At 46.2% G+C, this 25,411-nt stretch overlaps 4 protein-coding genes across 4 annotated transcripts; all 4 read right to left on the bottom strand.

The window, feature by feature from the left end:
* Window positions 1-1,159: 1,159 nt before the first annotated feature.
* Window positions 1,160-5,592, bottom strand: LOC119771104 (uncharacterized protein K02A2.6-like). The gene has a single exon (XM_038266497.1). The coding sequence runs from the start codon at window positions 5,590-5,592 to the stop codon at window positions 1,261-1,263; it is 4,332 nt and encodes a 1,443-aa protein (XP_038122425.1). The 3' UTR covers window positions 1,160-1,260.
* A 4,043-nt stretch (window positions 5,593-9,635) lies between these two features.
* On the bottom strand, window positions 9,636-11,822 carry LOC6044786 (myosin heavy chain, non-muscle). The gene is made up of 4 exons (XM_001862210.2): window positions 11,737-11,822; window positions 11,167-11,686; window positions 10,008-11,104; window positions 9,636-9,941 (listed from the first exon to the last, which is right to left on the bottom strand). The coding sequence occupies exons 1-4, from the start codon at window positions 11,743-11,745 to the stop codon at window positions 9,828-9,830; spliced, it is 1,740 nt and encodes a 579-aa protein (XP_001862245.2). The 5' UTR covers window positions 11,746-11,822; the 3' UTR covers window positions 9,636-9,827.
* A 4,609-nt stretch (window positions 11,823-16,431) lies between these two features.
* LOC119771103 lies at window positions 16,432-18,164 on the bottom strand. The gene is made up of 2 exons (XM_038266496.1): window positions 17,154-18,164; window positions 16,432-17,091 (listed from the first exon to the last, which is right to left on the bottom strand). The coding sequence occupies exons 1-2, from the start codon at window positions 18,162-18,164 to the stop codon at window positions 16,432-16,434; spliced, it is 1,671 nt and encodes a 556-aa protein (XP_038122424.1).
* A 189-nt stretch (window positions 18,165-18,353) lies between these two features.
* LOC119771102 lies at window positions 18,354-19,899 on the bottom strand. The gene is made up of 2 exons (XM_038266495.1): window positions 19,084-19,899; window positions 18,354-19,028 (listed from the first exon to the last, which is right to left on the bottom strand). Exons 1-2 carry the CDS (start codon window positions 19,897-19,899, stop codon window positions 18,354-18,356), a joined length of 1,491 nt encoding a protein of 496 aa, XP_038122423.1.
* Window positions 19,900-25,411: the final 5,512 nt, after the last annotated feature.

Below are 25,411 nucleotides of genomic sequence, written 5' to 3'. Positions count from 1 at the left end.
ACAGCGATAAAGCTTATTTTTCTGAGTACAATGACCCTTTGTACGACCACAAAGAGTTTAAAATGGATTTTTAAATCAATTTTGAAAAATTAACCTCGCGGTCCTTCTTGACAGAAAAGCTCCTACTTGACAGCTCGTTCCAAGAGGACCATAGTTGATTCATCGAAAAAATGTTGTCCAGTCAAAAAAAAAATTGCATTAAAATGAAAAAAAGTGATCAGAAATGGTTTTTAATCGTGTTTTTTACCGTTGTACATAAAAATTTACATAGGGCTTTAGTACCCAATTACGAGAATTTGTTTTTTTTTCCATTGAGTGCAATTTTAATTTCTTATTAATAGATTTTTTTCTGAAAACGTTTGTTTGTATTTTCTTAATACGAACCGTCGAAAAATTAAGATGAAGATTATGTAGAGATTATTTTTTAAATGTATGGTTGAGAATTTCTTAAATAAAATTATTACTACACTTAACTCATTTCTTAATATATCCGGCTCTGAATATGTAATTTCTTTTGAGTTTTGAGTAATGGTTTTTTTTAGCCTTATTTATTTTCAATTTTATAGTGGATATATTCAATTTGCCTTTGAATTTTAGATGGGATTTACCGGATTTACCCGTAGAAATATTTTTTCTAAATTTAAACATTCTTGGCGAAAATTGGAATCCTGGTCAATAACAGAGTAGCAACTGCGGGTGAGCACCTATGCTTATTTAAACATTCTTGGCGAAAAAAAAAGATCAGAACATTCAAAAATTAATGCTCCACCGTTCCAAATTCAAATTTCAAAAATTCGAAACTTTTTTTAATATTTTAATAGTTTTTTTTTTATCAAAATTTTTAAAATTCTAGATTAAATTTTCAAAACAACCTATCCCTCATGGGTTTCCTATGCAGATAGGGCCTTTTGAAAATTTAATCGAGAATTTAGCTTAAATTTTTTTCGAATTTCTAAAATCGTTATTTGAAAAATCCGAAATTTCTAAATTCAGAATTTTAAAAATCTGAAATTCAAAACTCCAAAAAACTAAAAAATCAAAAATTCAAAATTTAATGAAAAATTCAAAATTTAAAAAAATCTACATTAAAAAAATCTAAATAAAAAAATAAAATTTGAAAACTGTTAAATACGTTGCTATGCAACAGAAAGACAGTTAGTTGTAGCGGAAAAACTGTTTATTTGCATCCGACTGGTTTGCTAGTCGGGATTGAACTGACTTGCATCAGCTGTGCAGGTCAAGGCCTGCTACATCTCCCCCTTAAGAGATGTCGTACAAATTCAGCCACCGTGGAATTCTGGATGGTCGAATGGGACGTCGTGGACCAACAGGAAGTACCGGTGTCGGCGGCTTCGGCGACGTTACGGGCTTGTCGGCGGGTACGGCATCTTCTTCAGGCAGCACAAAGTGGTTTGTGCCAGATCCACCTTCCAGTGGATCTTCGGTTCCAGGCAGGGCCGGTGGTGCGGGACTGTCTGGAACAGGAATGTCGATCTCGATGGGAACTTCAGGTTCTTCCTGGTCGGCTAGCAGCATCGGTCGAGCTTCTTCGATCAGGATCTCCCACGGTAAACGTTGTTGGACTTGGTCAGGAACTTCAGCATCGTAGCGAGGGCGTAACTGGTTGACGTGCGAACTCACGATCCTCTGTCTTCCTTCCAGGTCCAGCTGCACGATGTAGTTGACGGAACCTTTCCGTTCGACGACACGGCCAGGAATCCAGGACTTGGTGTTGCGCTGGTGGTACTCGGCGTAGACCAGGTCATCGTCCTTGAACTCGCGCTTGACGGCTCCATGCCGACGGTTGAACTGCTCGTTCTGCTTGTGGTTGACGGCGACCGGCGTGGCAGAAACAGGCTTCTTCAGCAGATCCAGTGTGGTGCGCACGGGTCGTCCAAGGAATGCTTCAGCTGGAGACGTCATGTTCGGTGTGTTCCGGTTGGGCGTGGAACGGTACACCGACAAGAACGTTTGCAAGTGCTCCAGTGTGGGCGAGCCTTCCCCCTCACTCAACTTCTTGAGGCCACGTTTGAGTGAGTCAACGAATCGCTCCGCTTGGCCGTTTGACTGCGGGTGGTAGGGCGCAGTGCGGAGATGGGCGACACCATTTGCACGGCAAAACTCCTCGAACTGCCCGCTGGTGAACTGCGTTCCGTTGTCTGAGACCAGGACGTCCGGGTTGCCGTAACAGGAACAGGTCTCACGAAGCATGTCCAGGGTTGCAGTTGCGGTTATGGCACGAGTGCGGAAGATCTCGGGCCACTTGGAGTAGGCATCCACGATGACGAAGTAGTAGTAACCATCGACTGGTCCAGCGTAGTCGATGTGGACACGTTGCCACGGCCTGTCCGGGAGAGGCCACGACTCGAGGGTCGCCTTCGTCGGGGATTTCGCTGCAGCAGCGCACGGTTTGCACTGGCGAACAAACTGCACCACATCGTCGTCTACGTTCGGCCAGTAAACGTAGCTGCGGGCCAGAGACTTCATGCGGTCCATCCCTGGGTGTCCACGATGCAGTTGGCGAATGATCCGTTTGCGGAACTTGAGGGGCACGACGATCCGATCGCCGAACATCACACAGTCGTCGACGACTTGGAGTCCATCGCGCCGAGCGAAGAACTTTCTGACATCAGGGTCAGCAATCAGCTTGGCGCTCGCTGGCCAACCTTCGTTGAGGAAACTCACCACTTGCTGGAGAACTGGATCCTTTCGCGTCTCAGCCACGATCATCTTGTGAGTGACTGGAAGGTTGCTGATTGAGTCGTCGAGGATGGCTCTGGCTTCGGATTCGACGTAGACGGCGGCAATCACGTAATCCTCGTCTGGCCGGCTTTGGGATGACATCAGCCGGGAGAGGAAATCAGCGTAGCCGAAAGCCGTCGTCGAAACGTGCTGGATGTCGAAGTCGTACAGCAGGAACGTCAAGGCCCAGCGTTGAAGACGATTCGCCGTGTAGACAGGAATGCCTTTCTTCGAGCCGAATACCTTGAGCAGCGGTTGATGATCGGTTTGCAGGAGGAAGTGGCGTCCGTACAGCATCTTGTGGAATCGCGTGACAGCGAAAACCAGGGCCAGGGCTTCCTTCTCCACTTGTCCGTAGTTCATCTCCGCTGGCGTCAGTGAGCGAGAGGCGTGCGCGATGGCCTTCACCTCACCGGACGGGAATCGGTGCATGATGACGGCGCCGAGGCCGTACTTCGATGCATCTGCTGCGACAACGATCTCCTTGGACGGGTCATAGTGGGTGAGCAGCAGATCGGAAAGCAGGATGGCCTTGAACTGCTCGAACGATTTCTGGCATTCTGCGGACCAGCGCCAGGGTGCGTCCTTCTTGAGCAGGTTGTCCAGGGGAGCCCGGAGTTGCTTCATCTGCTTCACGAACCGTCCATAGTAGTTGATTGCGCCGAGGTAGGACCTCAGCTGCTGGACATCCTTCGGCGGCTGCATCTGGGCGATGGCCTCCGTTTTGGATGGATCGGGCCGAATGCCGTCTTTGTCCACGATGTGTCCGAGGAACTTGATCTGTGGCAGGGCGAAACGGCACTTTTCGATGCGTAAGTGAAAGCCATACTCACGCACGCGCTCGAGAACAGCGCGAAGACTGCGATCGTGATCCTCTCTGGTGCGGCCAGCGATGAGGATGTCGTCCAGGTACGTCTTGACTCCAGGAATGCCGGCAACCATGCTGTTGGTGATGCGCTGGAAGGCTCCAGGCGCCGGCTTGACTCCAGGCGGCAGTCGGTTGTACTGGAACAGGCCACGATGCGTGTTCACGGTGAGCAGCTTTCGCGATTCCTCTTCGACCTCGACCTGCAGGTAGGCGTCAGACAAATCGAGATGTGTGAAGAAGTGTGCGCCAGCCAGTTCCGCGAAGAGGTCGTCGGGGTGAGGCAGCGGGTGACGGTCAGATTCAAGCGCGTTGTTCAGCCCCGTCGAGTAGTCACCGCAAATCCTGACGGAGACGTTGTCCGCCTTGCGCACGACGACTATCGGAGCTGCCCAGTCCGAGAATTGAACTGGCGAGATGATACCGTTGTCCTGGAGCCGCTGCAGTTCTGCGTCCACCTTCGGAAGAGCGGCGTACGCCACTGGTCGCTTCGGGCAGTAGGTTGGACGTGCGTCGGGCTTGAGGTACAGCTTCACCTGCGCTTTGGTGCATCTACCCAGCGTGCTTCGGAACACCTCCGGAAACTGCTGCTTGAGTTGCTCGATGACTTGGTCGGGGCGTTGGTGCACGGCGTTGACCAAGTTGTTGATCGGAATAGACCACAGATCAAAAAGATCCATCGTCTCGATGCCAAGGACGTTGAGTTCGGCGCTGTCCGAGATGAAGATGCGTCCACGCTTGGTGACGCCTCCGATGGTGATCTCGGTCTGGAACTCGGCGAGAAGGTTGAGGCTGCTTCCGGAAGCCGTGACAGCAGATTCGTCGGTGGGTCGAGCGGCTGGCTGTCCGATGCTGGTCCATGTTTCTTGCGAAATGATGGTGATGTCGGACGCCGAGTCGTGCTGGAGCTTGACTGCTGTGCCGTTGAGCTCGACCGGAACGAACTTCCGCTTGCTTCCGATGTTGCAGACCGTGAAGATACCTTTCGACCTCACGTTCTCCTTGGGCTTCGTCTGCTTCGAGGTGGTGGGCTTGTTGCTGGAGCAATAGCCCTCTTTGTGTCCTTGTTGCTTGCATCTGGAACAGGTGTGCGAAGCGAACGGACACTCTCGAACGTAGTGGTTGTCCCCGCACTTCCAACAGGGCGTTTTCGGGGTTTTTGGTTTCCCCTGCGAGGCAGGCTTCTTCTGGTTGCGAGACACAACGTTGACGTTGCGTGCATCCTTGTTCTCCACCATCAGCGTGTCCTGCTTCAGGTTGGCCACACGGTGGCACTCTTCCACGAGGTTCTCCAGGGTCACCCTGCTTCGGGCAGCAACGCCTGCTGCGCCAGCGTCGCCGGCGGCAGCGCCTGCTGCAGCTGCTTCGACAGCTGCGGTTTCGTCGGCTTCAAGCTTGGAGATCAGTCGGGCTCGTATGTCCGCGTCCCGTGGCGATTGGAGTCCACAGACGAACCGGAGCGCTTTGAACTGGTCCGAGGAAAGCTTGGAGAGCTGGAACGCTTCACAGTGTTTGTTCACCGTGGCAGCATAGGTCGTGAAGTCATCCGCGTCGTTCTTGGCGTACTGCAAGCACTGGTAACGGGCGTGGAAAACGGATTTCTGCCGGCCGAAGAGCTTCTTGAGCTTCGCAACGGTCTGCGCCAGCGTGAAATCCCGGGGATGGTTGGGAAGAACCGTGTTGGTGTACTTTTCGTGGACGGGCGTGCTAAGCTTCCGTAGAAGCAACCTCACTCGAGCGGGGTCGTCGAGGTCCTTGCCGTCCTTGGTGAAAACGTCCTCGTACCTCCCGTACCAGCCATCGAAGAAGACTCCGGCATCCGGATCGTACTGGAACTCTTGAATTCCGCTTGCCAGCGACTCGACGATCCGTTCTGCGCCGCCAGCCGGATGACCCGGGTTCTGCAACCGTTCGAGGGTCTCCTGCTGCTTGGCCAATATGTCCGTCAGCCGCAAAATCGCGTTCTTCAAGTCCGGATCGGTCATCTTGATGACTTCTTGAGGGTTTGAGAGCTTCGAGAATTTTCCGAGAAATTTTATCCCATCCTCGTCGCCAATTGTTAAATACGTTGCTATGCAACAGAAAGACAGTTAGTTGTAGCGGAAAAACTGTTTATTTGCATCCGACTGGTTTGCTAGTCGGGATTGAACTGACTTGCATCAGCTGTGCAGGTCAAGGCCTGCTACAAAAACTAAAAAATATTAAATTTAGAACAATTTTGCAAACAAAAAAACGGAAATCTCAAATAAAATTTTCTTAAATTCTTAAATTCCTAAATTCTTAAATTCCTAAATTCTTAAATTCTTAAATTCTTAAATTCTTAAATTCTTAAATTCTTAAATTCTTAAATTCTTAGATTCTTAAATTCTTAAATTCTTAAATTCTTAAATTCTTAAATTCTTAAATTCTTAAATTCTTAAATTCTTAAATTCTCGAATTCTTAAATTTTTAGAAGAAAATATTTCAAATATTTTAAATGCAATTTGTTTCGGAATGCAATTTTAGTGAGGAATTTGAAATATAATCTGTATTAAAATTCATAGATTTAGAATTTTTAGAATTTTTATATCTAAAATTTAATTATATGAAATTTTAGATTTTGAGCTTATATTTTTGAAGTAAAATTTCATTTATTAGATTTTTTAATTTTGTTTATATTGGTTTATAATTTTTTATTTTGTTTATATTGGTCAAAGTTATTGTAGTGTCCCTCAGATTTGCAAAAAGACTTTTTTTTTACACTTTTCTTGACGTCTCTTGAGGTATTTTTTAAAATGATTTTTTGATTTCATTCCTTCAAACATAAAACGAGTTTCATTTTTCTATCAAATACTTTCTGTATTAGTTTTTTTCTTTGGAAATAACATTTCTTGAATGTTGATCGCGATTTTTTTTTATATGGCGCGGATTGAGGTTTCGGTCGGCGCGGATTTGGCGCGGATTTTTTTTCGACTTTCCCGTAACAACCCTGGAATTATAATATTTGTAGTAATGATTTTCTGAATATTTTTCTCAATTTGCCACGTGGTTTATGCCGAGGCCTTTATCGCGCGCTGGTGAAATAATACATTCCGATTTAAGAATTATAAAATGTTATTTCATGTACCTACGAGAAACGAAAACACATCAACAATAGAACAATACTAAACAAAAGATTCCGCGATCTGAACCGACTCCAGGACGTGACAATTGGCCCGAACGTAGCCGGCATCCCGTTCCGACAGTTCACACCCGATGATCTTCACCCGCACCAACCGGTGCAGCTTTCCGCAAATCACACGCAGAATTTCCCCGTCAATCTTGTCCGCCAAGCACGTCAGGACGAGCTCCTCCAGCCCCGGACACAGGCTGAGCAGCGTGGCCAGCATTTCCTGCGGTATTTCGTCGCACTTGTGCACCTCCAGGTACCGCAGATCGTCCAGGTAGTCGAAGAAGCACCGGTTGTAGTCGTCGGCTTCGATACACTTGAGCGTGAGTCGCTGCAGCCGTCGGCATGGGGCGATCGTTCGGAAGATCTCCGTCCAGCAGTCGAACTTGCACCAGCTCAGCGAGAGGACTCGGAGTTTTGGCGCGCTGGCGAGGAACTGCGCAAGGCAAGAGTCCACGCAGTTGATGTGCTCGAGGACGAGTGTGTGCAGATGAGGGCAGACGATGCCGTCGAAATCGAGGAACCATGTGGTTAAGGTGTCGTATTTAAGCTGGAGAACTTGCAGGCCGGTCATCTGGGTCAGAAACGATGGTTTGTTCTGGTGGTATCCTTTAAGAGTCAGCTCGAGCTTCTTCAGATTCGGAAGGAGTTGGCCAATTCGTGTAATTTCCTGCCAAGCCGAGACGCCCGGTTCTACACCTAGTTCCACCAACCACGGAACCATCCGACATAGTTCAACCAAAGCACGTACGTTGCCAAACGCAAAATCTCCACTCCTCAAGACTAGCTTCTCCAACTTCCACTGGCGCAACTTGATCAGCTCGCTCAGCAGCAGATCATCACCATCGACTTCCAAGCTGTTCAAACTGGTGTGCCGAACGGCCACAAAGTCAACGACGTGGCGCAGATAAGCCTCGCTCCGTTCGTCAAGGTAGCACGAAACGAGCTGCAAGTATCCCAGATTAGGACAAATCTCCCGAAAAAGCTCCAAATTCTCCGCTCGATTGACGCCCTCGATGGCGAGCAGCTGCAACTTGTCCAGCCAGAAGTCCGGAACCGGATTCGCCTCGTACATATCCACAATGACCTCGTGCAGCTCCAGTCGCGTCAAGTTGACCGTTTGTCGCAGCATGGCCAGCAGGTTCGGTAGCATAATCTTGCACTCAACCATGGTAATTCCGGTAAGATTCGGTCCAAACGACGCCCACCAGGAACCGACGGCGGCGATTCGCGTCTGATCGAAGTAAAACTCGATCGCGGGAAGCGGCAGCTGGACCGGCTGGTACTCGCGATCGATGATGAGCAGTTTCGGAAACCTGGCGGTGAATCTGGCGTTCAAGCTGCCGTCCACGATGTCCCGCCAGCGACGGCAGACCAGCCGCACCCTCAGCAGCTGCCAACTGGACAGCTGCTTGAAAATCTCGACCCAGATCTCCGCCGGTAGTTGCGGCGAATCCCGTTGGAGCGCCGTGCTCGCCAACTTTCGCTTGTTTCCGCGCCGGCATTGGTCGCAGAACCAGCGCAGGCCGTCGTCGGCCGCCAATGAATCTGCTACGGCAGCGGACAGATTGACACAGGCCGCGTGGAAGGTTCGTTCGCATCGGTCTGCGCAGGTCACGGTAACGCTGTCCAGCGTGACCTCCTGGCCACATTTTTCGCAGGATTACATTTCGGATTGCGGCACGGAACGGCGATAGGCGAGCTTTGAAAAACGATTCTTTTGGAGTTAGTTTTACTGAAATCTTAAATTGGCTGATGCACGAAGAGATTTGTTTACCTTTTTTCGGCACCCTCCGCAAACGTCAAACCACACAAAATGGCTGCCGGATCTTTGCCGGGTTTGACGTTTGCTGAGTGTGCCGAAAAGTTTGGTTATGTTCTGATTGCACAAATTTGTTCGTGTGAAACGTTCAACTGTCAAATTGAGCGCGCAGAGCGAAAAGGCTGAAATGTTTCAAAGTAAAAGGAAAGGAAAAACTAAACAAAACACAACCGTCGAACCCAAAATACTCCGAAAATTGAATTTTGCACAACATGCCAGCGGGAGGAGGACACTTAAAGGAACCGTTACCCGTTCATTCTATGATAAGGTTGTGGTAATGTGCTGATTCTCATGCCAACTCATAAACGTGCAAGCCCTCTGGGCCGTCTCGCTCTCGGCACTCGAATATAAGCGGAATTTTCAGTACATCGCGGCGGCAAATGAAGAGAAAAATGCGACCCGGCCTAGGCCCCGGGTCAAGAATGTGTTTCTGGCAAAAGCTGGACCAGATGTCCAGGAAGTTTTCGCTTCGCTTCCGGGGGCTGATGTGGAGGAGGATAAAGCCAAGAATATTGACCCGTTCAAAGTGGCCATCGAGAAGCTTAATGAATACTTCTCGCCGAAGCAGCATGAGGCGTGTGAGCGGAACACTTTCTGGAACCTGAAACCTGAAGTTGAGGAAACCATGGAGAAGTTTCTGTGGCGGACGCTAGAAGTAGCTCAGAAGTGTAATTTCGGCACCACGTTGGAAGAAAGCCGTTCACTCGCTGTTATTGACAAAGTGATCCTGTACGCTCCGGTCGAACTGAAACAACAATTGCTGCAGAAGGAAAAGCTCACGCTGGACGATGTTACTCGAGTGGTCAGTTCGTACGAATCTGTGAAAAAACAGTCGATGCTGATGGAAGGCAAATCGGGATCAACTCCTGCATACAGCGAGCACGGTGGCGGTCAGAAGAGTGAACTTTTCAACGTCCAGAGCTCCTCAAGAGGACCACCCACCACGGGTGAATGTTACCGGTGTGGCCTTAAAGATCATTATGGAAATGATCCGAGGTGTCCGGCACGATCCGTTCAGTGTACCAGGTGCAAGAGGTATAAATAAAAACATTAAGAAATACAAAGAGAGAGAGAGAGAGATGTCTATCTCACACCCGAGTGGTTTATTCTAATGAGAAATGAGTTTTGCACAATCATGGAAACAATCGCAGGGATTACAAATTACTAACAATTCAACGAAAACATGTTCTGTACATAGCACGATATGTAATCAACAACAAGAAAAACTAACTATCAAAAAGAATCCAAAGCTACTTCTTCTCCCTGCGGAAGAACGGCTTCACTGGACGAACCGACGAGGAAGCCGCCGAAACGCTGGACAGATTCCCCAGGTCCATCGGTTCGTCGTCCACGTTGACGGTGCTCTGCAAAGGAAAACAACTCAATCACGCACACAGTTACAACATTCCCTCCCCCTCCCACCAACTCACCACCGAGCTCACGTTCAGGTTCAGGTTCATCAAGTTGGCGCTGGCCGTCACGGACGCCGATCGCTTGAAGAACGACCGCCGCTGGACGCTACCCTGGAAGGTGGAATAGCTGGGGGAAATGCAGCTCCGCTTGGCCGGCAGCTCGTCGCTGCTGTCCAGGATGCTCGCCGGCGTGGACGTGATTTGGGCGGTCAGGTTTCCGGTTTCGGTGCTGGCACGTCGCTTCTCGAGTTGAGCCTCCAGCTGCCGGATTTCGGCCTGATAGTGGTTTACGTTGAGGTGTTGTTCTTTGAGCTGGTTGATTTCGGCGTCTTTTGACGCGAGCTGTGACTTGATCGTGGAGAGGGCGTTGTTCTGATCGGTTATGTTTTGCTCGAGACGAGCGATTTTGGAGTCCTTTTCGGTGGATTCTTTGAGCAGATTTGATAGCTGGTTGTTGGATTTGGCTGTTTCCTGCGAGTGTTGCTGCTTGGCCTCTTCGAATCGCTTTTGCTCGGCGTTGATCTTGGAGTGCAGCGAGAAAATCTCGTTGTTGCGATCGTCCAGAATGGTCTGCATTCCGCCGAGTTTCGCCTCCATCTCTGCGGTTGCTTCCTTCTGCTTGGCCAATTTGGCCACCAGCGAGTCCTTTTCGGCCGTGAGCTCCTGCGTCGCGCGGACCATCTCGGCGATCTTGTCGTTCATCCTCGCGGTCTCTTCCTCGACCATTGCCTTCCACTTGGCCTCAAGGGCCGCCGTCTCTCGGTTGAAATCCGCTTCCATTGCGGCGATTCGGTTCTCAACCATGGCCAGATCCATCGCAAGTTGGGTCTTTTCCTGCAGCACCGTGTCCGTGTGCTCCTTGAGCAGCGCGTTGGCTCGCTGCTCGCGTTCAATCCGGTCCTGGGCGTCCTTCAACTTGGCTTCCAGGTCGGCCCGCAGGTTCTCCATCTCGTTCAGCCGCGCCGAATGAGCGGAAACCATCGAGCGCTGTTTGACCTCGGAGTCGCTCACCGTCTTCTGATACGCTTTGTTCGCCTCGGTCAGCTTGTCCAGCTGGACCTGCAGCTGGTCGCATCGCCGACGGTCGGCCTCAAAGCGGGTTGCGCGGTCTTGCACTGAAAAAGGAAAAAATAGATTTTCTCCAAATTTCAAACCAACAAGAAGCTCCCCCCCTTACTCTCCCGCTGCATCTCCTCAAACTTCTCCCTGTACCCGGCCAGTTCCGCCTTGATCAGCTGCTCCTCCCGAATCAGCTCGGTCCGCTTCAAATCCAGCTTCTCCACCATCCGGACCGCCTCGCCGTGCTGCTGCGTGACCGTCGCCAGCTGCGATTTGGCCTCGCACGCCCCTCGCTGCAGCACCGCCAGCATCTTGTCGTAGTAGGCCAGGTCGAGCTGCAGCCGGGTCTTCTCCTTAACTCCCTCCTCGAACGCAGCCTGGCAAATTTGCAGCTGCCGCTGGTACCGAAGCTCCACCGTGCGGCTCTGCACCAGCCGGATCAGCACGTCCAGCTTGCTGGCATTGCGGTACAGCTCGCGCACCTCGGCCACAATGTCCGCGGCGACCGGACTGGGTTCGGATTCCGGCTCCGACTCGGTCGAACTGTTGCCCTCGTCCCGAGTCGTGGTGGTTTCCATGGCGACGCCGGAATCGGTGGAGGTTTCCGCCGTCGGTTCCTCGCGAGGTTCGGACGAATCCTGGGGGAAATTGTTAAATTTCGGAATTGACGCAGAAAATGTAGTTATACCTGATCCATTTTTAAGACAAATTAAGTCGCGTTCTTTTCAATTTTAACACAAAACTTGCTGATTCTCAAAATCAACGCTGCTTCTCTTCCGATCGACTTTTTCACGTTGCACGGTGAATGGTTTCTAAGCAAATCAAATTGAATTTGACCCTTCTGTTGCTTGAGTGGATTTGACGTTTTGCTTGAAATATTTCAACGGCCTTTTTGAGCGTTTTGTGCCCCACTCGGTCCCTTTCGCTAGGGTGGCATTTGAAAATTAATCGACCTAGCGAGAAATTAAAAGGAGAGATGTGAGCCGGTATAACAAGGAGTAAAACTTTAATAGCTGAAATTATGAATTGGGTACTAAAGCCCTTTGTCAATTTTTATGTACAACGGTAAAAAACACGATTAAAAACCATTTCTGATCACTATTTTTCATTTTAAAGCAAAAAAATTATTGACAAGACAAAATTTTTTTGATGGATCAACTATGGTCCCCTTGGAACGAGCTGCCAAGAAGGAACTTTTCTGTCAAGAAGGACCGCGTGGTTATTTTTTCCAAATTGATTTAAAAATCCATTTTAAACTCTTTGTGGTTGTACAAAGGGTCATTGTACTCAGAAAAATAAGCTTTATCGCTGTTTTATTTGGTAATCGATTGACAACAACTTGTTCAACTTAACAAACTGAGCTTTATTAATCGGTCTTTCTTGCTCGACACTCGGATAAAGAATGAATGGAAAAGAGAGAGAATGAGAGAGCCTATGGATGAATGAATGACGTTTAGAATGGAGTGTGCACAAACTACGTAACTATGGCGTGGTAGCAAACTACGTAATATAACATCCTCCCTGTTGTATAAAAGAAAAGTAATCAAAACTGAAACTAAATGCAAAAGGAATAAAAAAAATACATCGCTGAAACTAAAAACTACTCTTCTCGACGTCTCTGATGTCTGTCGTTCCAAAACCAGTTATGCCTCCTCGGAATTTTTTTCGTGCAAAAGTCGCTCTGGGATTGCTCCACTTCAAACGGATCGATGATTGGAGTCGAGATTTGGTGTGGTATCTTGGGCGTGTTTGGTTCTTTACGTGGTTCATGATTCACCAAGTCTCGACAAATCTGTTCGGTGCAAGGTTCGGTGTCCTGGACTACAGCATGAATTACTCGAGCCTTACCGCACGTGAACTGGAACATTTGCCTTTGGCTGCCGTGAAACACCTACATCTCACCGGTTGCGTGCTTGTTAACTCGTAAACCTTCAGAACGCCAGGTGATGTCGTGTGTTGAGCTTCAATGCGGTAGATGTTTCGTTGAGTATCAGCAGGTTTCGGCAGTTTGAACTGAGTCTTGTTGCTGAACTTCAAGTAGCCCAGAGTACGACAAACATTTGCCGACAGTAGCGGACCATGGTCAACATCGACAACTTGCAGAACCAGGTAGTACTTACGGCCGTATTGTCGACATTGGATTTCCGTCTGACCGATCACAGGAATTTCCGCACCTCCAAAACCACGAAGCCGATACTTAGATGGTTGCAGCTCGTTCATGTCTTGTCCGGTCATCCGCTGTAACCAACTGCGTCCCACGAGGCTAGTGCTCGCTCCAGTATCCAACTCACACTGCACTGACTGCCACTTTCCCGCGATACACATGTCCAGATTCGCTGCAATGCTGCCACTTCCGGCGGACACCTTTCCTACTGTACCGCTTTCGCTGCTTGTTGACTCCGTCTCCGTTTCTTCGTCGGTACTGCTTCCGTTGTACGCCATCTGCCTTCGAGATCGTCGTTTTTGCTTCTTTCGCCGTTCTGCTCTGCACACAACCTCGAAGTGATTCTTGCCACCACATCGATAGCATTTCTTGCCGAGAGCTGGGCAGACTCCCTTGGTGAAGTCATGCTGTTCACCACAAAATTTGCACCTCCTCGCCTTCCGCTTCAACCTGTTGACCGTGACGTATTGCTGTTCTTCGGTGAGGGGGTGACGTTCGGCTATCTCCTCCGCGTGACAGAAATCAACAGCTTGTGCTTCCGTTAGATCGGGCATAGTGACCAATCTCGAACGCAGGTTCACCCACTTGATAGAGGTTACCAGCTTGTATCTGATCATATCAGCTTCCAAGGCGTTGAACTTACAGATCTTCGCGAGAGACTTCACCCGGCACACATAGTCGTCGACACTCTCTTCGGGATTTTGCGAAACTGAGAAAAAGTCGAACCAGTCCAGATACTTGTTCCGCACTCGCACAACTTTCCTTTTAATCGCCGCTAACGCCAGCCCTGGATTTTTCTTCTCTGCGTCCGTCAATTCGAAGTTAGCGTACTTCTTCAGCGCGTCCCTTCCGATCACTGAAAGCAAGATGCTGGTCTTCTGCTCATTTCGATCCTCCGGCCACGTGTCCATGCCAACTGCACTGACATAGAACTTCCAGCTTTCTTCGAAGAACTCAAAATTCCTCTCCATATCTCCCTCCAGTTCAAGCGACGGTGGAAGGGGCACAGCCGTTGGACCCGCACTTGCAGCCACTTGTACCGCTGGCTTCGTTTCCTGTGCCTTCTGAATCGAACCAATCAATTCCTGCACCTTCCCCATAAATTGGGTAAACTGCTTCGCGTTCATTTCTTCTGGGAAAACACACAGCTCCGGCACGACGACAGGAAAAATATGGCGCTGGACAGGATCAAACAAGTTCGTTCGATCACCTCCGCAAATGATTTTCTTCGCCGCTCGGACCGGGTTTCTCCTCACTAGACACTTCCGCGATATCAAATGACGCCGGAAATCACTTTTAATCCACGAGTGCTTCTGACACCATGTTTTATTTGGTAATCGATTGACAACAACTTGTTCAACTTAACAAACTGAGCTTTATTAATCGGTCTTTCTTGCTCGACACTCGGATAAAGAATGAATGGAAAAGAGAGAGAATGAGAGAGCCTATGGATGAATGAATGACGTTTAGAATGGAGTGTGCACAAACTACGTAACTATGGCGTGGTAGCAAACTACGTAATATAACAATCGCTGTAAACAATTAAAACAGCAATCTAAGCTTCATTTTAGGACCCAATTAGGAGGTTAAGAAATTAGAAAATTATGTAATAATGAAAGAATGAAATTAAGAAATTAGGAAATTTGGATGTTAGGAAATTGAGAAATTTAGGAAATTAGAAAATTAAGAAATTGAGCTCATATCTCAAGGAAATCACAAAATTATAAAATTAGGAAGATAGGAAATTTGGTAATTAGGAATTTTGATAATTAGGAAATTAGGAAATAAAAAAATAGGAAGATAGGATGTAAGGAAATTGGGAAATTTGGTAATTAGAAAATTTGGAAATTAGGATGCTAGGAAATTAGGAAATAAGTAAATTTGGATGTTAGGAAATTGAAAAATTTAGGAAATTATAAAATTAGGCTATTAGGAAATAAAGCAATCACAAAATTAGTAAATTAGGAAATTATAAAACAAGGCTGGTACAAATGTTTAAAAGTTTTTCTTAAATTTTTAAATTCTTAAATTCCTAAATACTTAAGAGCGAGTTTTTCCCCGATGTGAAACAGGTCGTATCGAGGTGCTCCGATTTGGATGAAACTTTCAGGGTTTGTTTGTCTATACATGAGATGAACTCATGCCAAATATGAGCCCTCTACGACAAAGGGAAGTGGGGTAAAACGGGCTTCGAAGTTAACGGTCCAAAAAACATAAATTTTTTTAAAGTAGCTCTCATTTCCGTAAAACTTCTTCAATTCCAACTCTCTTTGATGCATTCGAATGGTCTTTTGACGCCCTTCAAAATGTGCTATAGACATCCAGGATTGGTTTGACTTTTTCTCTTAGCTTTTGCAAATTACTGCCAAAAATGGATGTTTTTAAAATCTTAATATCTTTTTGCAACAGCCTCCAACACCCATACTCCCATAGGTCAAAAGTTGGGGAATTTCATGGACTATAAGCCTACGGTATTAACTTTTTGGCCAATCGCAGTTTTTCTCATAGTTTTACGATTTTTCTAAAACAAACATTTTACAACGTTAGTTTTTGCCCTGTAGGCCTCCATAGCGGCATTTTTTGGTCACAATTTTGACATTTTCGGAATCCTCAGAAAATTTTACATTAGATTGAGGTGTTGTAATTTTGAATTTGATTGTAACAAATGCCATTTATGAAAATATTATTTAGCATTTTGTCGGATTAGGGGTAAAACAAGTCTACTTGATACAGAATTTGACGTATTGATCATGGGGAAAATAAGATCTATTTCTTTTTTCAAAAATGTTTTATTTAATTATTTTTTAAATTAAAATTACAACTTCAATACTTCTAACTTACGTGAAATTGTTCGAGGATTCCGAATATGTCAAAATTGAGACCAAAAAGTGCCGCTATGGAGGCATACAGGGCAAAAACTAACGTTGTAAAATGTTTGTTTTAGAAAAATCGTAAAACTATGAGAAAAACTGCGATTGGCCAAAAAGGGTCAAGAAACAGCTTTACGAACAGCAGAACAAAGGAGAGGGAGCGATTTCTTGGGGCTTTTTTCACCCTCTCCTTTGTTCTGCTGTTCGTAAAGCTGTTTCCGATCTCCATACTAGCCTTATCGAATGTAGGAATTTTTACACAATTTTTCAGAAAAAGAACAACCCAAATTATTTTCATCAACGTGACATTTTTATTTCTCGCCTTCCCTCCCCAATCCGGCAGCAAAACCTACTCAACTTCCAGCTCTTCCAGCGAGCGACAATGCTGCCGGATGTAGCTCTTCATGACGTTCGATTTCGCGCACGCCACCATGGTCAGCTTTCGCAGCAGGGGCAGATTCCGGCAGATGGCACTCAGCACTGCCTCGCCGCGCAAGACGTACTCGAGTTTGAGCTCCCGCAGGGACGAACACACCTCTAGCAGGGCACCGAACGCATCGTCGGAAATTTCATTGTGCATCGAATATTTGAGGTACCTCAAACGTGTGAGGGGCTTGTTGGGGCTGGGACTCGGGCCGGTTTCACCGGCTTTAGTCATGTCCAGCGATAGCTTCTCCAGCAGCTCCAGTGACTGTAACGCGGCCAGGAAGTCCGACCAGCACCCGATCTTGCACGCAGTTAGGCTCAGGATGCGAAGATTTGGTAGCGTGGTGAACCATTGCTGGGCAAGAGTAGCGGGGATTTTAATCACCGACAAATCGAGTTGTTTAAGGTTTTTGTGCTTCTCGTGGAGGGAGTTCGATTGGATCAATTTGAAGCTGCGTTCGACGCCGTACAGTTTAAAGGTCTGAAGCTTTGGGGTTTTGGAGAGGAAGGAAATGTCCACGTGGGTTGCAAAAATCGAGAGAAACTGCAACTTTGGAAGCAGTTGACCAATTTTGATGAGCATCTGAAAAATAATTGTTTGAAATTATTCTGTATATTTTTAATAAAGGTCAAAATATGTTTTACCGGAGCATTTTCCTCGTTGAATGCCATCATGTTCGAAATATCGACGTATTCCAGCGACTGATGAATTTTGAATAGATCCATCAGCAGACTGTTGTCCACAACTCCTTCTCTGATCAGCGTAAGCTTTTTCAGCTCGGTTAGATCAAGGTAAATAATTTGAAGCAGAAGTGAGTCCGAACAGTTGACCGTCAGCTCCTCCAGCGTGGTTTGAAAGTCTTCCAGCATATCGTCCGGCTCCGCAGCGGCCGTATAACCTGCGCTGTCGGACCACGTGATCTTTAGCGCCTTGACCGGACTTTTGGAGAAGAGCTTTCGGAAAACCTTCAAGTATTTCGCGAGATCGAGAATGTCCTCCAGAATCAGCGTTTCCACCTTTTTCAGACGAAAATCTGGCCTGCCGGATCGTTTACCGTTCAAAATGCACCCAATCAGCGCGAATCGTCGGAGGTTCGGCGTATGTCTGAGCATGCCCAGCAGGTCGGACAGTTCAATCAGATGAAAACGTTCCATTTCGAAGTGCTCGATCTTGATCTCGGTTAATCCTGGTCCGAACGAGTGCCACCAGGAGCCGATTCTTTTGATCGAAATGAACGAAGCTTTCGTCACCGGAAGCAGACGGTCCGGGTTAACCTTCTGATACGCAGTACGCGAACAGAACGCCACCGTAATCTTGGACAGCAACGCCGAACAGCCGTCCACGATGTCCCTCCAGCGGCGACAAACCAGCCGCACTTTTGGCAGTCTACCACCCGGCAGATTGCGGAAAACCTCGATCCATATCTCCGTCGGCAGCTCGGGCAGATCCGGTTGTTGGGTGGTGTTTGCAACGGGACGAAGCCCCCGCCGGCACCGGTCACAGAACCAGAAGAGACCGTCGCTGGTGGTTAGGGTGATGCCGCCGGAAAAGGTCGCACAGCGCGCGTGGACGGTTCCGCCGCAAGGGCCACTGCAACGTACTGCGGAAACGTCCTCCGGCGAGCGGGTTTGGCCACAAATTTTGCACGATTCCATTTCGGGGTCGACGCGGAACGAAACGTGTTTGTTTGGGTTAATAAACTGAAATGTTTCAGCCTTTTCGCGCTTCGCGCGTTAAATTTTGAGGGCCAGTACGCAGCTCGAAAGGAAAGGGGTCAAGAAGACAGCTTTTTTTTCATAACTTATTTTATTTTCAAAGTATTCATATTAATTAAACTGGTCGTCTCAAAATTCGATGATCTCAAGTTTCTGCTGAACGACGCAACATTGACGAATGGAGTTGACGGCCTGGTCGGAAATCGCGCAATTTTCGATTTTCACACGCACCAGGTGGCGCAGCTTTTGGCACAGCACGTGCACCACTTCCGCGTCGGTTAGCTGCATTGCGTGCAGGTGCAGCACCTCAAGTTGCGGGCACAGCCGCAGCAGCGTGCTCACCATTTCCTGGGACATTTTGCAGCTGGACAGCCCCAGGTGCCGCATCTCGTCCAGGTAGTCCAGGAAGCCGTGGTCGCTGGACATTTGCGAGACGGTCACCCTGGAGATGCACAAATGTTGCAGGAGCCGTTTGCAGGTTCCGATCGCTCGGAAAAGGTCCCTCCAGCAGCAGAAATTACAGCTGGTCAGCGAGAGGATGCGAAGCTTGGGCGAGCCGGCCAGGAACGTCTGCAGACGAGGGCCATCGAAATGTATCCCGTTGAGATCGAGCGATTGCAGGTGCGGACACTCGAGTCCGGCAAAGTTGATGATCTGGAAGTCCGAGTCTTCAGCGGAAAGTTTCAGAATGCGCAGGCCGGCAGCGAGCGGGGTCAGGAAGGTTGGCTGAATTTCGGCCCTATGCTTGAAAGTTAGCATGAGATTGGTCAGCTTTGGAAGCAGCTGGCCGATTTCGTCGAGTTCCTGTAAAATAGATGTTTGCTGATTGTTGACTGAATATCTAACTCCAGGACCTTACCGGTCCACACGAGATTGCCGATTCCACGCGAAGGATTTCCAAAGCCGGATTCATCCGGCAAAAGTTGATCAATGAGGAGACGTTTTCGAGTTCAACGCCCTGCAGAATGAGCCCCTTCAGGTTCCACTGAGGCAGCTGGGTCAGCTCGATCAGCATCAGATCTACGCCGTCGGTTTCGAGTTGCTCCAACGAGGTGTTCCAAACGCCCACAAAGTCAACCACGTGGCGCAGAAAAGGGAGCTGATCGTGGAACGAGGTGTAGTTGGTGACGATTTTCAAATTTTTAACGTTGGGACAAATTTGTCGGAACACTTCCAGATTCTCCTCTCGATTGACGCTGTCGATGCAGAGCGTTTCCAGTTTGTCCAGCCGGAAGTCCGGAACCGGATTGGCTTCGTGACATTCAACTGAGGCGTCGTACAGATTGAGGTACTTTAAGTTTGGCGTAGCCCTCAGCATGGTCAACAAGTTCCGGAGCATGATCTTGCCCTCATCCAGGGTGATATCGGTGAGATACGCTCCAAACGGCGCCCACCAGCAACCAACGGCGGCGATTTTCACCTGTTTCATGAACACCTTGGTCGCAGGAAACAGATGGCCGGGCTGGTACTCGCGATCGATGAACTGCGGTACAAATCTGACCGTGAATTTGGCCACCAAACCACGGCTGCCGTCCACGATGTCCCGCCAGCGTTGGCAAACGAGTCGCACCCTCAGCAGCTGCCAGGCGGACAAACGTTCAAAAATCCCGATCCAAATCTCCACCGGCAGCGTCGGCGGTTCCACATCCAGTTTGCGCTTCTTGGCAGATTCCATTTCGGAACGACGACGGACGGTTCTGCTTGCAAAAGTTCGCGCGCTTTTTTGTGGTGTGAAATATTTCGCACGTCAAGCTAAAACGCGCGAAGCGCGAAAAGGCTGAAACATTTCAGGTTATTAACCCAAACAAACCCTACAGAACCGTTTCGTTCCGCGTCGACTCCGCGATGGAATCTTGCGAACTTTGTGGCCAAACCCGCTCGCCGGAGGACAGCTCGGCCGTTCGCTGCAGTGGCCCTTGCGGCGGAACCGTCCACGCGCGCTGTGCGACCTTTTCCGGCGGCATCACACTAACCACCAGCGACGGTCTCTTCTGGTTCTGTGACCGGTGCCGGCGGGGGCTTCGTCCCGTTGGAAACACCACCCAACAACCGGATCTGCCCGAGCTGCCGACGGAGATTTGGATCGAGGTGTTCCGGAATCTGCCGGATGGCCGACTGCCAAAAGTGCGGCTGGTTTGCCGCCGCTGGAGGGACATCGTGGACGGTTGCCCGGCGTTGCTGGCCAAAATTACGGTGGCGTTCTGTTCGCGTACTGCGTATCAGAAGGTTAACCCGGACTGTCTGCTTCCGGTGACGAAAGCTTCGTTCGTTTCGATCAAAAGAATCGGATCCTGGTGGCACTCGTTCGGACCAGGATTAACCGAAATCAAGATCGAGCACTTCGAAATGGAACGTTTTCATCCGATTGAACTGTCCGACCTATTGGGAATGCTCAAACATACGCCGAACCTCCGACGATTCGCCCTGATTGGGTGCATTTTGAACGGTAAACGATCCGGCAGGCCAGATTTTCGTCTGAACAAGCTGGAAACGCTGATCCTGGAGGACATTCTCGATTTCGCGAAATACTTGAAGATTTTCCGGAAGCTCTTCTCCAAAAGTCCGGTCAATGCGCTAAAGATCACGTGGTCCGACAGCGCAGGTTATACGTCCGCTGCGGAGCCGGACGAAATGGCAGAAATGGTGGCCGATTTCCAAACCACGCTGAAGGAGCTGACGGCCAACTGTTCGGACATATTTCTGTCTCAAATTATGTCCCTTGATCAAATCGAGCTGAAAAAGCTTATGCTGATCGAAGAAGGAGTTGTGGACAACAGTCTGCTGATTGATCTATTCGAAAGTCATCGGTCTCTGGAATACGTCGATATTTCGGACATGATGGAATTCAACGAGGAAAATGCACCGGTAAAACATATTTTGACCTTTATTATGCAGAATAACTTCAAATCAATAATTTTCAGATGCTCATCAAAATTGGTCAACTGCTTCCAAAATTGCAGTTTCTCTTGATTTTTGCAGCCCAATTGGACGTTTCCTTCCTTTCCAAAACCCCAAAGCTGCAAACCTTCAACCTGTGCGGCTTCGAAGACAACTTCACATTGATCCAATCGAGCTCGTTCCACGAGAAGCACCAAAACCTTAAACAACTAGATTTGTCGTTCATTGAAATCCCCGCCACTTCCGCCCAGCAATGGTTTGCCACGCTACCAAATCTTCGCATCCTGAGCCTAAAGGCGTGCATTCTCGCGTGCTGGTCGGACTTTCTGACCGCGTTGGAGTCACTGGAGCTGCTTGAGATGCTATCGCTGGATATGATCGTAGCCAGTGAAACCGGCCCGAGTCCCAGCACCAACAAGCCCCTCACACGTTTGAGGTACCTCAAATGTTCAAGGTTCCACGAAATTTCCGACGATGCGTTCGGTGCCCTGCTAGAGGTGTGTTCGTCCCTGCGAGAGGTCCACCTTGAGTGCGTCTTGCTCGGTGAGGTAGCGCTAAGTGCCATCTGCCGGAATCTGTCCCAGCTGCGAAAGCTGACCATGGTGACGTGCCCGATTTCCGACGTCATGGAGAACTACATCCGGCAGCACTGTCGCTCGCTGGAAGAGCTGGAACTTGAGTAGGGTTTGCTCTGGATTGGAGAGGGAAGGCGAGAATTAAAAATGTCACTCATAAAATCTAGAGTTTTTTTTAATAAACTTCTAAAGGGACCGTCCACAAACCACGTGGACATTTTTTGTAAATCTCAACCCCCTCATGGACAATTGTCCATACAAAAAAACTTTTTGTATGGAGCGTGGACAATCGCCATATATAATTTATATGTATTTTATAATTTTTTTTTTTATTTAAATTTTCAAAAATTTCAAAGATTTTTAAAATTTTAAGAATTTTGAAAATATTTTTTTTTTATTTCCAAAATTAAATTAAATTTAAAAATTGAAGAAAAAAAATTCAAAAAAAAATCTAAAAATTTTAAAGTCTCTAAAATTTTAGCTTTTTTTCTAGTCAGAAATTTACCTACACATTTAAAGTATGTTTACGTTACAGCTGGGGGTTTGTTTGCATCAAATTTGCTATCTCTCTCTCTAGCAAAAGTGTTTTGTTATGCGACTTCTAGCTGTTTTTTGCCTTCCTCATCTCACTGAGGCAAGGCTATAAAATCACTCGAAAAATGAACTTCTTAAATACACCTCCTAGATATACCTTCACTTATACCTATCGACTCAGAATCGAATTCTGAACAAATGTCTGTGGGGATGTGTGTAGACGTGATTTTTTTTCCACGCGATTATCTCAGAACTGGCTGACCGCCTTATTCTGTTCGTTTTGGGGTCCCCTAAGACTCTATTAAATTTTATTCTGTTTAATGAAGTACTTTTAAAGTTATGCCAAGAAAAAGTTTTTTTGTAGCTACAAAAAAGGGTGATTTTTGCATAACCTCAAAGGCCGGATCTTTTTACTTACGCGCGAGAGTCGCGCAGCATGCGTAGGGATTTTGATCTGACCACGCGGGGGATTGGCAGCCACACCCCCTTGCATTCGTATCGCCCGGTTGCCATATTGCTTAAGCAGTGTCTGCGTCTCTTCTGGAAAAAATCTGTATTAATTATGTTGCTGCATCATTTTGTCTCGACAAGGATTTACACGAACTTTTTACTGAAATATATAACTCATGGAACTTTTCTCCTTTATTTTGGAGAGTTGGTAAAAAAAGAATTGAAAATTGCTGTTCAAGTAAAATCAATAATTATAAAAAAATTAAAAAAAAACTAAAAAAAATTTAAAAAAAAAACTCTTAAATTAATTCGTAAATACAACCTAATACAACATGAATGCGAGGAAGGCACCAACCACCTTAAGGTGGATTAAGTAACGTTTTTTTTTGACTGACCGCCCGATATGTCTGCCAACATAACTCGCAGGACTGTGACAGCATCTTTGTTTGCATTGTGAAGGCTAGTATGCAGATCGGAAGAAAAGGGGTCAAGAAACGGCTTAACGAACAGCAGAACAAAGGAGAAGGAGCGTTTTCTTGGGGCTTTTCTTCACCCTCTCTGGCTTGCTTTCGCTGCCGCTGCTGTCCATTTGATTTTTTTCTTGACCGGTTCCTTCCGAAGTGCGTATACCGCTTGACGAAGAGTTCGTAATTTTTAGGTTAAATTATATTTTTTCCACTGAGCTTTTAAAAATTTCAGAAATTTCAAAAATTTCAAGAATTTTATTTTTTATTATTTAAATATCAAACATTGTAAAAATTTCATTTTTTATTTAATTAAAAAAAACATCTAAAAATCTGAATATTTCCAATTTTTGTAAAATTTTAATTAGTTGAATATTTGTTTATTTAAGCGGAATATTTGGAAGATTCTAATTTTTTTAATGTAAAATAAAATAACAACATTTTTAAAACTAAATTAATTCCTTTTCAATTCCAAACAATTTAAAACACTAAAAAATAAAACTTTTTTTTAAATTTGAAAATAATAAGTTTTTTTTTAATTTTAAAACCTATCTCGGATTAGTTTTCAAAGAGACGTAAGAGCCAATGGTAAATACGGCTTTTTGAAAACTCACCCGAGCTATTTTTTTTATTTTGGTTTTTTTTACAAATATCGAATTTTTTTTAAATTAAAATTTTATAAAATTTCAAAAATAGCAAAAAGAATTAAAATTATTTTTTTTAAATTTCAGAAATTTTAAAAATTTCAAGTTTTTTTTTATAAATATCAAACATTTAACAAAATTCAGAAATTAAAAAAAAAATAAAACATATTTTTTTAGTATCATAAAATTTCTGAAAAAAATAAAATGAAAAAGAAATCAAAATAAAATTTAAAAAAATAATTCTAAAAAATTAAAAAATCTTTAAAATTTTATTTAACAAAATTTTAAAACCTTAATTCATTTCTTTTTTTTCATACAATTTAAATTACTTACAAAATTTTAAAATATGAAAAAAAATTACAAATTTCAAAAATTTATTTTTTTATAAAGCTTCAAGAATTTCACAGTTTTATAAAATTCTAAAATTTTAAAAATTTCAAAAATTCTAAAAAACATTCAAAAATATCATAATTTTTAAAAATTTCTAAAAAAAATCAAGAATTTCAAAAAATATATTTTTAAAATATCAAAATTTTGAAAAATTTAAAAAATTCCAAAATATTTAGAAAAAAAATATAAAAATCTCTAAAAAAAATTATTAATCAATCCAAAAACTTTTTAAATTTCAAAAATAAAGTATCAATGACGACAGAGAGCATGATTATCAGGCAGGATAAGGGCGTTTAAGAAACATTAGCAGATAAAGCAGATTTAATTTTCTGCGAATTTTTTAAAAAAAATTTGAGCTTTTCAAAATTTTTGAAAATGATGAATTTTTAAGTTTTGAAAACGAGCTTATCGAGCAATATCAAGATTTTCTCGATCATCGGTCGTAATTTGTTGATAGTAGATTGAGAAATTACGATCGAATGTTCTTAATCTACTATCGACAAATTATTTTTTTGGCATTTTGCGATTTTTCTCACAGTTTAACAAAGCTGTTTCATGGTCTTTATTTTGAACGATCAACGAAATAAAGCCAACCTCGCAACCCTTCCCGCTAATTCTTCGTAATATCCAACACGTGCAGCGAGCCACAGTTTTCACGGATGAAACTTTCGGCAGCCTCAGAGAGCCGCCCCCGTTTCACTCTCAGCCGGTTCAGCAGCGGCAGCTCCTGGCCGATAACGCGAACCGCGTCGTTGTCGAGATCGTAGTCCATGCCGGGCAGGTTAAGTTCCCTCAGGTTGGCGCATCGCTTCAGCAGTGTTGCCAGCAGCGCCGGTGGCATTCCGCAAAGGTATATCTTGAGATGGCTCAGGTTGGTCAGGTCGTTGAAGTCGCTGTAGGTTTTGGCGGTCGCGCCGGTCATCCAGAGGGTTAAATTTTGGAGCAGTTTTAGGGGTTCGAGCGCCTTTAGCAGGTCGGACCAGACGTCAACCGTGCAGTGTTCAAAAGTTAAGGTTTGGAGGTTGGGCATTTTTGCTAGAATTTTTTGCAAGGAACAGCACACGAAGTGGATACTCGAAAACGTCAACGTGCGTAAATTGGGACAGATTGGACCGACTACGTCCTGCGGGAAGTCTCCGCTGATGCCATCTATTTTGAGTTTCTTCAGTTGAGGCATTTTCGACACAAATGATAGATCGAAACAGGTGTCTGGTGTGATGTTCACTGAGAAG

The sequence above is a fragment of the Culex quinquefasciatus genome, chromosome 1 (genome assembly GCF_015732765.1).
Source record: "Culex quinquefasciatus strain JHB chromosome 1, VPISU_Cqui_1.0_pri_paternal, whole genome shotgun sequence".
NCBI lineage: Eukaryota > Metazoa > Arthropoda > Insecta > Diptera > Culicidae > Culex > Culex quinquefasciatus.
This window is presented reverse-complemented; position numbering and strand designations above follow the sequence as displayed.